The sequence below is a fragment of the Bufo gargarizans genome, chromosome 1, assembly GCF_014858855.1.
Source record: "Bufo gargarizans isolate SCDJY-AF-19 chromosome 1, ASM1485885v1, whole genome shotgun sequence".
Classification (NCBI taxonomy): domain Eukaryota; kingdom Metazoa; phylum Chordata; class Amphibia; order Anura; family Bufonidae; genus Bufo; species Bufo gargarizans.
In genome coordinates, this window is record NC_058080.1 from 430,919,514 (window position 1) to 430,938,071 (window position 18,558).

The 18,558-nt window shown below is 41.4% G+C and overlaps 1 protein-coding gene across 3 annotated transcripts in view; it reads left to right on the forward strand.

Annotated features, from left to right (window-relative positions):
• LOC122932373 (sialic acid-binding Ig-like lectin 5) overlaps positions 1 to 18,558 on the forward strand; it is a 93,240-nt gene that overhangs the window by 35,293 nt on the left and 39,389 nt on the right. For all 3 annotated transcript variants that reach the window (XM_044286746.1, XM_044286754.1, XM_044286762.1), the window contains one exon: positions 15,171 to 15,264. In XM_044286746.1, coding sequence (XP_044142681.1) covers positions 15,171 to 15,264 — 94 coding nt within the window. The remainder of the gene's footprint in view (positions 1 to 15,170; positions 15,265 to 18,558) is intronic.

Below are 18,558 nucleotides of genomic sequence, written 5' to 3' on the forward strand. Positions count from 1 at the left end.
ATTTTTCAGCTCAGCATGGCCTCAACCAACCCACAGCACAGCCGCTCTGAGTAGTCATAACCTAAGGCATAGTGGCCTGGGCATACCTGTTTGTTAGCGATTCATGGCGAATAAATGCGTAATGAATCAATTTTTTTGTGAATTTTTCAAAACTTTCTTTATCTCTATGGTCAATTACTGCTCTGCGCTCTTAGTGGATCGGATCACCTGTGGAGCCATTGAGGTGCTATTGCAGCCTCAGAGCTTTTGAGAGCTCCAAGTCCTGTAATAGCAGACTGCCTGTCAAGCCTTGCCTTTGGCAGTGATTCATCCACAGGCTGCAATGGTAAATCATTGCAGTCTATAGTAGAAGTGATCTGCGATCAGACAGTCATGTATTTCTGTCCCCTAAGGTGACTAAAATTAAATGTAAAAAAAAGGTTTTTAAAAATACATAAAAAACAGGGTTAGGAGGGGGAGGTGACTGAGACGTAACGGCATGACGTAGGACGTGCCGTGCCCCTGCTCCCTCCCCCCGTCTCATGGGTCGCAGCGGCGTGAACGCTGAATGCCTGAGTGCCTGTATACCCGCTGCCTGCTGCCTGATATTGGTGGCTTGATGGCCTGCTTGTGAGTCCGCTGTGGTTCTTCAGATGACCGACCGTGCGCTCCGGAGCCGCCGCTGTCGCAGGGGGGTGTGATCGCCTTCTCTGATCCAGGTATAGCAGTGCTCCACCAGAGAAGAAGACGGAGTCGGATGTAAGAAGTGGCAAGCTCCCCTCTCACCCTACTTTACCTTGGATCTAGGACTCCCTGGGGATGAAAAGAAAGAAGGTATCGGTGTCTTTTTCTTGGGTTGATGCGCTGATGCACTGACTACGCGTGGATGGACCGGTTAGAGAGGGGATGCATTGCTACTTTAAGGGACCTCCTTATTTTGTGCGAGCTGGTGTGAGCCGGTGCGTTGATGTTCTGACGCGCTGACTATTCGATCCGGTCAGAGAGGGGACGCACTGTTAACTGTTAACTTAAAGGTAAAAAGGAGGTCCGAGATCCCGCAAGAGTGAGACTTTACCTGGGAGGAGCTGTCTCCGCTCCCAAACCATTCTCCCTGGTGTCGTCGGTTTGGATGGAATATACGCTCCTGCATGTACTTGAGACACACATTTGATTGGAGGAAGGGGGTTGTTTTTTTTTGTGCTGGGCATGAATTAATTATGTATCCCCTCTGTGGATAAAACCTGGACTCAGTGTATATATTGGTAGATTACACTTTGGAGAGATTAAGTAACTGTCCACCTCTCTAGTAATTGACAGCTAAAGTATTAGCCAACTGCTGTGCATTGACTATTCTTATTACCTTTTTTCTCTTTCTCCCCCCTCCGTTTTATTCCTCCCCCTGTAACCGTTGTTACCGCTTGTCTATTTTTTGGCTTTTGGTGGTTGTGGGGGTCAAAATTCATGCCGCCAAAGGGGCTAAATCGACGATCTGCTGGCACGGCTGGCTCCTCTTCGCCAGGGGGCGGGAAGGGCAGTACCACCACAACTAGTCTGGAGAAATATCTCAGATCCCCCCCCCAAAACTAAGAGTTCCCTGCGTGGGAACAAGGAAATACAAAAGGATGGTAGTGAAGTGGCCCCCTTGGAGGAATATGGGAGGATGGGGAGGGGACAAGGAGAAGGGATGGAGGAGAGAATCAACCAGGTAGACAATAGGCTGATGGAAATCCTGGGCGCAGTGAAAAAAACTAACCACAGCCTGGAGGATCTGACAGCTAAGATTGCTTCGGTACAGGTTGATCTTTCCTTCATAAAGGAAGATATGAATAAAGTGAGGGAGAAGGTGAAGGAGTTACAGATAGCATCTGGAAGTATGAAAACTGATTTAGAGGGTTTAAAGACAAAAGTGGAAGGAATGGAAGAGGAAAAGAAGTCTCTCTTAGAGAGAGTTACAATAATGGAAGATTTGTCCAGGAGATCAAATATTAGAATGGTCGGATTCCCTGAGGGAGCGGAAGGTGAGGATACAGCAGGGTTTATACAACAGTGGCTGCAGGATAGCTTTAAAGATAAGGGCCTAACCAACCTGTTTTCAGTGGAAAGAGCTCATAGAATACCAGGGAGAACCCCTATAAAAGGGGCTCCCCCGAGGGCTATACTAGTCAAAATACAAAATGCTAAAGACAGGGATACAATAATGAGAACGAAAAGAATGTTGCAGACATTTGAGTTTAATGGAAATAATATAGCGATTTATCCTGATTACTCAAGAGCCACCCAGACTAAAAGGCGTGAGTTTAAAGAAGTGAAGAAGAGACTAGCTGACGCCCAGATACAATATTCCCTGCTGTATCCTACTAAGTTACGTATAATATATGGTGAACAGGTTAGGTTTTTCGGTTCGCCGCAGGAGGTGGCGGAGTGGCTCGATGCTAAGGGAATAGGAACATGAAAGGCGCCAGGTGGATTCATGAGGGGGGGGGGGTTGGGGGGCGGGAAGGGGTCGTGTGTAAGAGGTGGGGGAAATTTTTGATTTCTACCGACCAGTTGGAGGGAGGAGGGAGGAGGGAGGAGGGAGGAGGGAGGAGGGAGGAGGGAGGAGGGGGGGGGGGATAAGGGTGGGAATGGTTGTCTTGGGAGACCTAATAGGGTCTAAGGTGAGGAAAAAAATCAGTGACCAATCCAGATGAGTAGTATGAGTAGTATTATAACATGGAATGTAAGGGGCTTAGGAGATAGGGTTAAAAGGGTAATGGTTTTTGATACTGTCGCTAAACATCTCCCTGCGATTGTAGGATTAATGGAGACACATAGTATAAAGGATAAAATAAACCAGTTAAAGAAGAAGTGGGCCCGGTATCAATACCATTCATGCTTCTCTACGTACTCATCTGGAGTTAGTGTATACGTTCACTATAAAGTAGATTACCGCCCAATCGACGCGAAAATAGATAATAGGGGTAGATATGTATTTCTTCATTGTCAATGGAATGGCATTGTATGTATATTGTCTTTTGTGTATATACCTCCCCCATTCTCTCTAACGGTTATTCATGGATTATTGGAGTATGCAGATTCAAGAGGTAAATGCCCCATAGTAATTATAGGAAATCTAAATAACGTTATGAATGACGATTTAGACAGATACTCTGTGATCCCAAAGGTTAAACAGATGACAGGGCGACAATCAGCGCTGTGGAAAATATCGCAGGAACTATCCTTAATAGACGTGTGGAGATATCTTTATGATGACAAGCCAGGGTTCTCTTGTTTTAGCCGGGGAAATAAAATAATGTCCAGGATAGATTTGGCACTGGTAAGTGCAGAACTAGTACATAAAATTTCTAGTATGAAGTATGAAGTGAATAGTATCTCGGACCATTCCCCTGTTTGTCTGCGGTTCAAAACAAATTTAAGACCAATAACTCGTGAGTTTCGGCTGAATCCTCACTGGCTGAATTTAATCAAGGAGGAAGATGATATCGGAGTGAATATAGATGAATTTTGGAAACATAATTTAGGGTCCGCAGGCTCAGGGTACGTCTGGGATGCCTTTAAGGCATTTCTACGAGGTATCTTGATAAGTAAAATTAAGAACCTGAAAAGGGGATTTGCGGAACAGGAGAGAAACCTGACAGATAGGATAAAAAAAATAGAAGGGGAACTTATGATTAAGAAAACCCCTGAATTTATAAGTCAGTTGGATCAGGCTAAAAGTACATTGAGGAATTACCTGAATGACAAGGCACAACAAAAGGTTTTTTTTGCGGGGGAACGATACTTCAGAGAATCTGGGAAATCGGGAAAATTGCTCTCTACACTTATACAGAATCAGAAGGGTGGTAATAGGATTGATGGTGTTGAGGGGAGAGATGGGGGGATGGTGTCCAGCCAAGGAGAGATAGAGCGTGAGTTTATGGAATACTATGGGAGCCTCTACTCCTCGGAGGGGGGGGGGGGCTTGAAGAAATTGGAATTTTTATGGAGGGAGTCCCTATCCCCAGACTCTCGGAGGAGGAAAGGGATTGGCTGAATAGCCCTATTGAAGTTGAGGAACTACGAGACACACTGAAAACTATTCAGGGGAATACTAGCCCTGGGTTGGATGGCCTACCCTTTGAGATATATAGAAGGTATGGAGGGGCCATTCTTCCAGTGTTAGTACAGGTTTTGAATGAATCATTGGATGGTGGGGAACTCCCGCCCTCTCTCTCCGAGGCGGTAATAAGTTTGATACTCAAAAAGGGGAAGGATGGGATAAAGGTGGAGTCGTATCGCCCCATCTCTCTCCTTAACACAGACTTTAAAATATGCGCTAAGTTGCTGGCAAATCGTTTAAGAAAAATTATTGGAAAATTAATACATCCAGACCAGACTGGGTTTGTGCCTGAACGTCAGGCGCAGACGAATATTAGACGGACACTGTTGAATATGCAGATGGTTGGGGAGGGTGCCCACTCCATCCTGTCGTTGGACGCCGAAAAGGCGTTTGACAGGGTGGAGTGGGCATACCTCTGGAAGATTATGCATGAGTTTGGCCTGGGGGAAAAATTTATTAATTGGGTACAGCTTTTATATAATAACTCAAAAGTTAGGATTAGGGTCAACGGAGTAACAACAGAGGCAATACCCTTGCAGAGGGGAACCCGTCAGGGGTGTCCCCTCTCACCATTATTGTTTGCCATATTTGTTGAGCCATTAGCCTGTAAGATCCGAGCAGACGGAAAAATAAGGGGATTTGGGGGAGATGGCGCACTGGATAAGATATGCCTATATGCTGATGATGTTCTGTTTTTTGTGGATGGAGGAATATCAATGGTACAGCACCTGATGGAGGTAGTTAACCAGTTTGGTCATGTTTCTGGCTTTAAGGTGAACTGGGCAAAGTCGGTGCTGCTCCCAATTGGTCATGAAATTGGGCCGGAGGAAATTAACATTAAGGTCTTAAAACCTACGGAATCGTTCGAATATCTGGGAATAAAAGTCAGCTCGAGGATACAGGAATATTTAGAACTTAATATTGACCCTTTATTAAAAAGGGTTAGGGAGAAAACAAGGGTTTGGCAAAAACTGCTGATCCGACAAACGGACCGAATAGCAATAATAAAGATGGTTTTACTGCCACAGATTTTGTATGTTGTTTCCTCCTGCCCAATTTGGATAGGGGACCACTTTTTTAATGCGTTAGAAGGAGCAATAAATGATCTAATTTGGGGGAGGAAAAGGGTCAGGCTGAAACAAAAATACCTATGGCTGGGTGAGGAAGATGGAGGCTTATCCGTCCCATGTTTTAGGGGTTACTATTTCGCAGCCCAGCTCCAGTGGTTAATGATGGAGGATGATAGACTGCGACGTTTTTTGGAAGGGGAGTCGGGAGCTCTCCAATATAATATTATTAGTACACTGGAAGCAGGAATGATAAAAATCAGGGGGAGGCACTGTCCAATTAGTAAGATGGTACATTTAGTTTGGGTTAATATTAAAAAATTATTAGGAATAAAGTATACACTAAAGGTTTCACCCATTTGGGGAAATATAAATTTAAAAGAATTTTTGAAGTTTGAGGATTATTTGTTTTGGGATAAAAAGGGTATCAGATTTGTGCCCCAGATAGTAGTGGAAGGAAGGTTGAAGACACTAGAGGAAATGGGTTTAAGTATAGATGAAGACTATCTCACATGGTTTAGATATAGTAGACTGAAACACGCTTTTGATAAAACGAAGAATAAAGAATACTTCATTACAAAGCACTCAGAATTTGTTGACTTTTGTTTTCAGGAAATAGGGAGTAAAGTTTCAATTTCACAGATTTATAAAAGGATAAAGAAGGGTTTGGGAGGGGTGATTAAATTTAATAGTGAAAAGAAATGGGCACAGGAGGTGGCACCCTTAACTTTGGACTGGAGAAATATATATAAAAATGTTAAAAGGAGTACAATTTCCAGTAGCTTCCGATTGACGCAGTTCTTTATCCTCCACCGGACCTATGTTACCCCAAGGGTCATGAGCAAGATGTATAAAACAGGAGAAGCAAAATGTTGGAAGTGCGGAGAGGAGAGGGCCGACTTTGCCCATTTGATCTGGTCATGCCCGATGGTACAGGGGTACTGGTCTCATGTTTTCCAGCACCTTGAGGGAGAGACAAAGAAATCGGCCCCTTTTGAGATCAGTATAGCAGTCCTGGGAGATACTGGAAGAATCGGAGCAGATAGAAAAAGCGAAGGAAAATGGGAAAAAGGTCTGATGCTGGAACGTGTTGTTCTGGCTAGAGGATGGGGAGCGGCTAGCCCACCAAGCGTGGCAGACTGGAAAAATCTATGTGAAAGGGTGACAAGATATGAGAAAGCCAGGCAGGTGAAGCCAATGAATAAATAAATAAATATGGAGTAAAAAGGGGGGAACTACAAGATTCTGAAATGAGGTTACTGAAAGAAAAAGGCCATTGGGATACTCCCAAGACAACCAAATAGGGTGGAAGGGAGGGAGGAGGTGAAGGGGGGTTGGGGATGGGAGGGGGGGGGGGAAATTTATCCTTGTTAAAAATGAAGGGGATAAACTGTTATGACATGACTTTCTATAATGGTGTATATTTGTATTGTTATGATACTCTTTTTGTAATTTATTACGGCATATATATGTACTTTTGTAATGGTTAGTTCCCATGTATGTCATGTTTTAATGAGAAGAAGAAAATGATAAATAAATATAATTTAAAAAAAAATACATAAAAAATATATATCACCCATCTTTCCTTATTTAAAAATGTAAACAATAAAAAATAGAGATCATAAGCAAGCCACATACCAAAACTATTATTACTAAGTATTTATTTTGTACAGTGAAAAGTATAACAGAAAAATAAAATTGCTGTTTTTCTGTAGCTGCACCCCCAAAGAACTGAATAAAAAGTGATAAAAAAAAGTCAAACACATCCCAACATGGTATCAAGAAAAAAAATACAATGAGCCCATACACAGCTCAATAGATTTAAATATAAAAAGTTATGAGGGTCTGAATATGGAAATGCAAATTAAAAAATGTACGTTTTAAAGCATTTTTAAAGCACTAAAATGCCCAAAAAACGAAAAAATATTGTATTACTGTAATTGTACTGACCCACATAATGATGTTAACATGCCATGTGAAAATCATGAAGGGTTTAAAAACACACTGCAGTTGGATTCGATATGCTTTATAAAATTAAAAATGCTCCAAAATGTATCCCTTATTGGAGGCAGATGCCTGCTTGTGTTAATACGGTACATACATAGGTGTGTGCTTGGTGAAGCTGCAGACAATTTTGCCTACCTTTCTGCCCTTCACCACGTCAGAGTAGAAGGGAATTTTTTTTTTTTTATTAACGACGGCAAGGTAGCTTCCATCAATCAGTTGCCTAAAGACAGTGAAATTCACTCTGTGGTGCAGCAGCGACTGCACCACCAGCGACTTGGCAAGGTGGAAGTTCAGTTTGCACACAAGCAGATTACTGAGTGTATACTGTTGTTACCTGCCTGCACATTCCATTATGGATGACTGAAAATGGAACAGAAGATGAGGAAGAGGAATGCATGCCCATGGAAAATTTGGCCAGCTAAGGTTACACTTCAAGTTTGCATGCCCAGTAGTTCAGGGGATCTTGTATCGTGGGTGACAGGGTGCAGTCCAAGTATGCCACCACCTGCTGGTTACGGTTCAGCTCAATGCCCCACTGCTGCCGTTGCTGAGTGGTGGCTGAAGAAAACTGGCCATTAGAGACTCCACACTTAACTTGCTTCTTATTGAACTGTTGAAGCTCCTGCCCCCCCTCCAGAAGTCATGGCAGTGGAGTGTGAGCGAAGAGGGTCCCCACGGTCAGAACTTCGTGAGGACGGCAGATGGCGCTCATAGGCAGCGACCAACAAACTACACAGCATGTCTCTATAGTAGTCACTTTTTGCATCCCTTTCAGAAGGTCTAAAAAATGCTCCTATTTTTGACCTGTGCCAGTAGTCATCCCTCTGCTGAATCCTGACAGTGTCACTACGCAAACATGACAGTATTTGTATAACATTTTTGGTAATTTATGTTCTCCTCGTCCTCATCCTCCTCCTCTGCACGTCTTCTTTCCCCTCGTCAATCATATTTCTCAGCATCCCCTCGAGGACGTGAAGGAGCGGAATGACATCATTCATCCCGTAGTTCTGCCTACTGACAAATAAAGTGGCCTCCTCAAACATCCTGAACAAACAGCACGTGTCACGCATTAGCTGCCACTAGCTGAGATGGTAATTAAACTGGGGAGTAGACCTGTCAGTCTGCTGCATTAAGAAATTGTTGACCGAGTTTCTCTGCTCATGCTGGAGGTCTAACATATGGAACATAGAGTTCCAATGGGTGAAAATGTTGCATATCAGGCAATTTGTGGCTGAAGTGCACGCACAGTTTTAAACAGCTCTTGCAGTCCAGTAAATGACTTGAAGAACTGGGTGAAAATGAGATTGAAGACGTGTGCCATGCAGGACATATGGGTCAGCCCTCGTTGTTGCAGCTCAGACAAAATGTTCTTGCCGGTATGAGTAACCATGGTTCCTATCTCCAGTTGTGAGGAGACAGCCAGTGATTTATTTATTGATAAGGTGGAGCAGCTCCTCAACGGTGTGGCTCAGTTCGGCCAAGCAGACGAGGTGCAGAACTGCATGACAACGCCTAGCTTTGCTTAGGTAATATGATGGAGGACAACTGTGAACTGTGCCTAAAGGGGAGAGGGAGGGCAAGGTGGAGAATGAGGAGGCAGAGGACATTGACGCAGAAATCCCACACTTACAATGCTGAGGCAGCATTGCCATGAGCTGACCAAGTTGCTTGTGTGCCTGGGCCAGAAGGACATTTACCCAGTGGGCTGTGAATGACATATATTCTCCTTGACCATAGTTAAAGCTTCATATGTCAGCGCTGGTGTGAACTCTACTAGACACCAAGAGTCCCAAGTATTGGCCCACCTTCTGCTCAATCTACGTGTGCAAGGCTGGTAGGGCTTTTTAGCAAAAAGTAATGCCGGCTTGTGACTCTCCCCCTTGGGTGGGCACAAGCCATCAGTTCTCTGAAATGTGCAGAGTCAACTACAATTAGCTATGAATTGTAGGCCAGTGACCTGTAGTACTGAATAACAGTAAGTCTGCAGCTACAATAACAGAATGAGTTACTTATGAATCTTGGTGCACTGCACACCTATTTACACAGCTATAAATTAGAAATGCCGGTAACAGTGGCCTGTAACACTGACACGGTACCACAGATAATTCAATGGCCTGGTTTGGGATGGCCCTAATGCTACGCTGTGTCCTCCGGACACCTTTGAGGTGTCACCATGTGTTGCTACTCTCCGGAAAGGGATGATAAGGCATGGTACGCCCCAATGGGAAATAAGTCCAGAGAGTCAGGGTTTGCAGTAAACCAGGGTGCTTATTTACAGGAGGAATTCAGGCACAAAACAATACAGGCGAGGCATAGGGCTGGCTTCTTCAGTCTCCTCCCTGACATAAGAAGGGTTTGATGCTGAGGAAAGGCCTGAGCTAGCTGTCCCTCTCTCAGAAGGCTGGTACCCTGGCCAAAGTCTGGTGATCCAGGGTCTGTGGCAGAGTATCCCCATCTCAGTGTCTTTCTCTCGTCACCCAGTAGTCTGGCAGAGACTCTTTTTCTAAGCACTGTTCCCTAACTACAGAACACTAGGGGCTCTGACTGCTCTCCTTATATACATTTTCTATCTGAACTAGAACCTTCTAGTGGGAGAGGTGGAGTGGGGAAACTCAGCACAAACAAATACAGTGTTACAACTCCCGTCTCCCATAGACTTGCATTAGAGTTTCAATAATACAGAAGTTTTTCCAGACACAAACAGGTCTTCATAGATAATAACAGAGCTAAACCAGCGATTTAAAAGGTCTTTCTGTCTGGTTTTGGTGGTAAACAAGTCTGGCTTTTTCCCTCCAAAAAAATGCTCTTCTTTAAACCCTATGGTAACTGTGGAAAATTACTGGCTTCTCATTATTAGCTAGAAAGTCCCAAAAGTCTCTTAGTGTTCATTAACCCTTTCCACAGTGTTGTGCAAATACAGTGCAGATGAGGATATATTGCAGTTACACATGATTAAACAGTATAAGTCAATGCACGTTAACCCTTTAAAGTGAAATAAGGTAAGGGGTTGATGACTTTGCATAGGGGAAACAGGAGCATATGTCCACAAATGTCAAGACATCAAAGTACCCCTGCTCCAGGGCACAACACTAACAGAACGGATTAGCTATGAATATTGGTGAACTGCACATTTATATACACAGCGATAAATTAGACTTGCCAGTAACAGTGGCCTATAATACTGACGTACAGTAAGTCTACAGCTCACAGAAGAGATTAGCTATGAATTTTGCCGCACTGCACACTTATGTACACAGCGATAAATTAGACCTGCCGGTAGCAATTACTTGCAATACTGATGCACAGTAACTCTACAACTAGCAGAACGGATTAGCTATGAATAGTGGTGCATGTGAGAGATATTTCTGTGCTGTCGATTTGTACATGCTACAGACATAGTGCTGTGATGTTACAACAATACTTAGTGTACCAATCAGTAATATCTACTTAGAACTGATAAAAAGTGAAGTTGTAGGTATGGCAAAAAAGATATTTGCATCATAAGTGGCGATTTTCGCAATCGCGAATATTATAAAACACTATCTGCATATAAAGCTATTGGTCTGACAGGCATGTGAATTACTTACAGTGATCAGGAGTTCTTCCTCACTGTCGCAAAATTTGCTTACAACCATCTTTTATAATCGCATCAAACTTCGGGTAGTTTATAGAACAGTGTGAGATACGGTAGGTGGTCGTATCTGGCCCCTTCTCTAATTACTCAGTGGTCTCAACAATTTGTAACTACGCGTATACTAAACTGAGTGAGCCTTAATGAAAAATAATACATAACTTTTATTTTTCTTTTGTTAAAATAAGTGAGACAAATAATAAAAAAACTTCTATATGCAGTGCTGTACGCATTTCTTTTGTCAGGGGAGGGGGATAATAAGATCCCGAGGGCCGAGGCAAAATGGATATTCAGGCTAAAATCTGTAATGCCAAATGGACTGAATGAATATTTATCATTCAAGCCGTTTTTACTAAAGAGAGCTTGGAATTAATGCGACAGTAAACATGTAATTCTGGAGAAAAGGACTACCTATTCCCAGGTTTAGTGTGAACAGACCTATAATGCCAACTAGTCCTCTCCTACAGCGTAAATAGTGATCACCTTCAAATAATGGACTATGATCGATGACAAGGACATGCCTCTTATAACAAAAAGATATTTGTACTGATTGTGTCAATACTTAATCACAGACGTCTCTGGCACAAGTTGGCTTCCCCCTCCTTTCAGAAATAAAAGGATTGAGGGGTTGTTTAGATCATATTAATAACAGACATATTTATGGTCCTCTCCTCCCTAATTCCCCCCCCGCCCCTTTTTTTTCTATGTTTCCTTGAGGAGTTTTTGAGGGGTCTAGATCTAATTCATGTCTGCCTTATGTAAATAGACACCTGCTTTGTGTCCGTGATTTAATGCACACATGGTTATGGATCACTCCCCCCCTTCTGCTCCACTCCTAACCAGGCAAAAATGGTTAATAAACATACCCGAACTGGTATAGGCTAAAAGGGTCTTTGAATATACTTGAGCCTGACAAAAACTTTTAACGGGGGTGAATGAGGCATACACTCACCTAAAGAATTATTAGGAACACCTGTTCTATTTCTCATTAATGTGATTATCTAGTCAACCAATCACATGGCAGTTGCTTCAATGCATGTAGGGTTGTGGTCCTGGTCAAGACAATCTCCTAAACTCCAAACTGAATGTCAGAATGGGAAAGAAAGGTTGGCTACAACAGCAGAAGACCCCACCGGGTACCACTCATCTCCACTACAAATAGGAAAAAGAGGCTACAATTTGCGCGAGCTCACCAAAATTGGACTGTTGAAGACTGGAAAAATGTTGCCTGGTCTGATGAGTCTCGATTTCTGTTGAGACATTCAAATGGTAGAGTCCGAATTTGGCGTAAACAGAATGAGAACATGTATCCATCATGCCTTGTTACCACTGTGCAGGCTGGTGGTGGTGGTGTAATGGTGTGGGGGATGTTTTCTGGGCACACTTTAGGCCCCTTTGTGCCAATTGGCCATCGTTTAAATGCCACGGGCTGCCTGAGCATTGTTTCTGACTATGTCCATCCCTTCATGACCACCATGGACCAATCCTCTGATGGCTACTTCCAGCAGGATAATGTACCATGTCACAAAGCTCAAATCATTTCAAATTGGTTTCTTGAACATGAAAATGAGGTCACTGTACTAAAATGGTGCCCACAGTCACCAAATCTCAACCCAATAGAGCATCTTTGGGATTGAGTGGAACGGGAGCTTCGTGCCCTGGATGTGCATCCCTCAAATCTCCATCAACTGCAAGATGCTATCCTATCAATATGGGCCAACATTTCTAAAGAATGCTATCAGCGCCTTGTTGAATCAATGCCACGTAGAATTAAGGCAGTTCTGAAGGCAAAAGGGGGTCCAACATCGTATTAGTATGGAGTTCCTAATAATTCTTTAGGTGAGTGTAAATCAAAGAATTGTGATGCCACCAATAATACTTCAGCTATCTAAGAATACTGTAGAAACATATAACCTAGATTCCTCAGCAGCTTGCAAGCTGCAACACAGTATAGATCGCTAGTTACTTTACCAGCAATGTGTCATCGCTGTGTTAAACAGGAAGCGAGCGTCGAGGTTCCCAGCAGTGGACACGTCTCCAGATCCCCATGGTAACTAATTCCACCCTCAAGTGCGTCACATCCAGAAGGCGGGGAGAGCGATGGGCGGGCTGAGGCAGCAGTGGTCTGCAATGCCGAACCTCCCTTGCTCCCCAAGGATCGGTGTATCGGCAGTAGGGGGCGTGGTTTTGAGAATAAAAAGGAGGCAAGTTCAAACACAAAGTTGCCACTGCCTTACCATACACAGAAGTGCTGCCACTGCACAAACGCTCTGCATAGCACAAATCGCTCCCTGATGAGCCATCTAATCATGGTGGAACGCGTCAGGTGTTGCTTGTAGTTAGTAGTGATGAGGTTAGGAGGTTCCATATTCGATTTTGCGATATTTCGCAAATATTCGATTGAATATTTGTCTTATCTTATATTCGTCGAAATCGAATATTCTGCATTATTCCAATTATTCGCGTATTGCAATTTTTCTTTTTCTTTTTTTTTTAACTGTTTAAGACCACTTTCCTATTGATTGGCTATGGCTATTGGCTAATATGTGTATTTTAGGAATATTCACTATATATTGCTACATATTCTTGTTTTAGAATATAACGAATATTCTAAAAAACTAAGTTATAGCAATATAGCGAATATTCGTAAAATCCACATATAGACTGCAATTTAGCGAATATAGTTCTATAATCTTTTTTTGTAGTCTAATTTGTTTTGCCTCTTCTGAACTTCAGATTTGGAAAAAATTTACACTATTAAAAAAATATAATAGCACTATATTAGCTAAATTGCAGTCTATACAGTATGTGGATTTTACGAATATTCGCTATATTGCTATATATTCTTGTCTTAGAATATGATGAATATTCAAAAAAACTAAGTTATAGCAATATAGTGAATATACTCGTTATTTAGAATATTCGCCTATTTTTTTTCAATGTGTACTGTTATTCCACTTTAGCATTCTCCTCCCCGACAAGCGTCCCCATCGCCATGGGAACACCTGTGGGTTAGAATATACCATCGGAACTGAGTTTTCACGCTCTCAGGGAAAACTCAGATCCAATGGTATTTTCTAACCCACAGGCGCTCCCATGGTGACGGGGACACTTGTCCGGGAGGAGTATGTGAACAACTGTACAGATTGAAAAAAAAATTGAATATTCTAAATAAGGAATATATTCCCTATATTGCTATATATTTGTTTTTTAGAATATTTGTCATTTTTTTTTTCCATATGAAAACATGATTCCTTCCTGCCTAAGTTGCTTGTAGGCCAATGACTCATTGACCCACAAGAAAGAAGCAGGGTGGAATTATGTTTTCAGATGTTAAAAAATGACGAATATTCGATATAGCGAATATATAGCACTATATTCGAAATATTCGCAAATTAGCGAAGTTGCGATATTCACGATTAATATTCGCTAACTAGTAGTTAGTAGGGAGGAGAGGGAATACTAGTCTTGGCCTGAGGTTCCAGCGGCTGGGGGTCACTATTTTAAGGCTGCGTGCTCCGACTACAGCCTGTCAGTTTATCACCGCTCTATACTAGATGGTGAGGGACAGAAAAACCTGACGAATTGAAGCTAAGATCATAGAGCACTCCAAGCAAGTTATACCCTACCAAGGTACCCCCACCGCAACCTAACTACCAGATAAATAGGGTCACTTGTCACGGAGCCCCCCTCCCCTGACAAAAGAAATGCATACAGCAGTGCATATAGAAGTTTTTTATTATTTGTCTCACTTATTTTAACAAAAGAAAAATAATAGTTATGTATTATTTTTCATTAAGGCTCACTCATTTTAGTATAATTACAAACTTCGGGTAGTTCAAACCAGTTGCTAGACTAGGCCACGCCCTTTTTTGCGCATGTACATTATATGAAATTTTACTGAGTGATTTTCGCATTGAACGGAGATTTTCTAGGCTCCAGCAGGGCACATTTTTGAGAATTTCCCTTTAAGACGCATAAAAATTACCCCTGATTAAAATACATATTTTTTGTGGGAATTTTTGCCAATGATTCCCCTCTGGTATGTCACTATCCATGTTGTGAGACTATTTGTGCACTTCTAGTTTGTATTTGGTGGCTGCAAATATGACCTGAAGGTTTCCCAGGTTTGCCTACTGTTAAAGTTAATAGTGCCTGCAGCAAACGTGCAGTTTGCAAAGATTTGATCGCGAACAAGCGTTTGCGTTTGCGAATCGTCCCGGCCAATGTTTGTCCATCACTACTTCTGATATGTTTGTTTCTGAATTTTGCTGATTTATTACATCTTTTAAGATTGTGAGCATTATTTATATGACATTCCTTTTCAAAAATGTGTGGTAGAAATTGCTATCCACTGTAATAATGGACCTCACCTTTTCTATTACAGTGGACTGGACTGAGCTTGCCCTGATTGGTGGAGGAATTCTCGCTTTCCTGATACTCTTTATTATTGGTGCAGTTGTCGCGATCATAAAAGTCAGGTAAATAAAGTTGAAGTGTATATGGTACAGTTATATAAAATGAAGGTAAATATTATTCAAGTATATACAGTGGCAATATATAAAGTACTGTTATATTATGTGTAGGTGCTATATAATTTATATGGTACATGTATATAAAGTGCAAGTATGTAAGACAAACATATACAGGTGTAAACTACAGACTATGCGTAAGCGACCCCGAACGGCAAAGTTAGGATCCATACCGAACTTTGCGAGTTTGGGTACCCGGACCCGAACTTTGCTGCAAAAGTTTGGGTTTGAGTTTGGTGTTCGGGTATTAAATAAAGTTTGTTAAAAGGCTGCAGTGCAGCCAATGAACAAGCTTTTAAACTGTGGGCACTTAGAAGCCATCACAGGCATGTCTTGTAATGACTTGGCTGTGATTGGCCTGAGCATCATGTGACCCAGCTTGTATACATGCATTTAATCTGTCTGGCTGTTAATTCTGTGGGTGACCTATAGCGATTTTTTTGGTGGGTGAAATGCACCATCTTTGCACCCCTGACACAAAAATATAATACTCAATCTGTTAATTCTCTTGGTGACATAAACCCATTTTTGGTGTCAGATACACCTGCATTGCATCTGTGACACAAACATACAATAGTTGATCTGTTTGTTAATTATGTGGATAACTGAAAAGAATAAGAGCATCAAATAAGGGATGTGGCCCCGGTCGTGGTGCTGCTGGTGTTGCTGGGAGCAGGGTGCGAAAGCAGAGCAGCCGGCTCCCAGTCAGTACGCCTGCAACTGCCCAAAGCGCCCAGGGACTGAGCACACCAAAGCTAGATCCAAGGAGTTCCCTGGCATGGCAGTTCTTCAGGCAATGTGCTGATGACAAGATGCAGGTGGTTTGCACGCTGTTCAGTCAGAGCATGAAGGGAGGCATAAATGTTCTAAACCTGAGTACCACATGCATGACCAGGCATCTAAATGCAAAGCACGAGCTGAAGTGGAGTACACACCTGAAAAACCACTTCTGCATTAGTTTTCCATGCAAGCCATGTCCCTTTGCTTTGCAGCATAGCTACCACTGCTACTATTAAGGCAATGCTGCAGTTAGGGGCCCGACATCCTCATTAATATTCACTTCAATGCAGTAAATACTAATGAAGCTTCTGTTAAACAGATGTTTACTAAATAAATGACTTCACAGGTCTCTAGTGGGAAGTAAATCCCAGATCTGCTAAATGGCAGGCAGCAAGTTTACCACTACACTATAGTCCTGCACTGTTATAAGGTTAGTACTTTCTGTGACTAAAAAGAAACTAATCAATATTACTGTTTTCTTTAAATAAATAATATTAAATAAACAGTATTACTGTTTAATAACTTTTTAGACACTCATACTTTAAAAGAAAAGCTAGAAAGTTTAATTTTTGTGCCACAACATTTACTAAAGGAATTATTCTACTCTCTCTAGAAGAATTTATTGTATAGTATACTAGTGCATCTCAATAAATTAGAATAACATTGAAAACTTTCATTAATTCAAAAAGAGTCATGTATTCTATAGATTCATTATACAGAGAGTGATCTATTTCAAGGATTTATTTATTTTAATATTGTTAATAGTGATGAGCGGCAGGGGTCATATTCGAGTTCGCGATATTTCGCAAATATTTTGTAGAATATTCGTCGAATATTCGCAAATTCGAATTATCATTATATTCTACGATTTTTTTACTCAAAAAATCTGCAAGGTAATAATTGTGTAATATGCGAATTTTCGTAATGCAAATTTTTATTGCAAATTTTTCAACTTACAACTATTAGACAAAGAAGATTATAGCACTATATTAGCTAAATTGCTATATATTCTTTTTTTCCGAATATTCGCTATATTGCTATAACTTTGTTTTTTCGAATATTCGTAATATTCTAAAACAAGAATATATAGCAATATAGCGAATATTCAAAAAAAGACGAATATAGAGCAATTTAGCTAATTTAGTGCTACAACTATTAGACAAAGAAGATTATAGCACTATATTAGCTAAATTGCTCTATATTCATTTTTTTTCGAATATTCGCTATATTGCTATATATTCTTGTTTTAGAATATTACGAATATTTGAAAAAAACTAAGTTATAGCAATATAGCGAATATAAAAAAAAACGAATATAGAGCAATTTAGCTAATATAGTGCTATAATCTTCTTTGTCTAATAGTTGAAAAATTTGGAATAAATATTCGCATTACGAAAATTCGCAAACAACACTACTCCTAAAGTCAAATATACTGCAGCCTTCTCATTGGCCCACAAGCTAGAAGCAGGAAGGGATCATGTGTACTGATTTAAAAAAAAAAAAAGAATTTTTGAAGTACCTATATTCGCGATAAAAATTTGAATATTCGTGATCAACACTAATTGTCAATTATGGCTTACAGCTGAGGAAAACCCAAATGTCTGTAACTCAGAAATTTGGAATATTGTGAACAAGTTCAGTCTTGTAGACTCATGGTGTCACACTCTAATTAGCTAACCAAAACAAAACACCTGCAAAGATTTTCTAAGCCTTTAAATGGTACCTCAATCTGGTTTAATAGAATACACAATCATGGTGAAAACTGTTGACTGGACAGTTGTCCAGAAGACAGTCATTAACACCCTCCAAAAGGACAGTAAGCCGCAAAAAGTAATTGCTAAAGAAGCTGGCTGTTCACAGAGTGATGTATCCAAGCTTATAAATGTGAAGTTGAGTGGAAGGAAAACACACGTTAGATTCACAAGGAGTGGACTGTGGCTCGAGTCAGTGGTTCAAGAGTGACTACACACAGACATGTGTGCTAAGGGGAAAAAGTACTGGACTGTTACTCAGTGGTCCAAAGTTCTGTTTTCAGATGAAATTAAATGTTGCATTTCATTTGGAAATCAAGGTCCCAGAGTCTAAAGGAAGAGTGGAGAGGCACACAATCCAAGTTGCTGGACGTCTAGTGTGAATTTTTCACAGTCAGAGATGGTTTGGCAGCCATGCCATCTTCTGGTGTTTGTACACTGTGTTATATAAAGTCCAAAGCCATCACAGCCATCGAGCAGGGCATTTCAGAGCACTTCATGCTTCCCTCTACTGTCAAGCTTTATGGAGATACTGATTTCATTTTTCAGCAGGACTTGGCACCTTCCCACACTGCCAAAAGGTTTAATAACCATGGTATCACTGTGGAATGGCCAGCAAACTCGCCTGACCTAAACCACATAGAGAATCTATGAGGAATTATCAAGAGGAAGATGAGACACCAGATCCAACAATGCAGAGCAACCTGGGCTT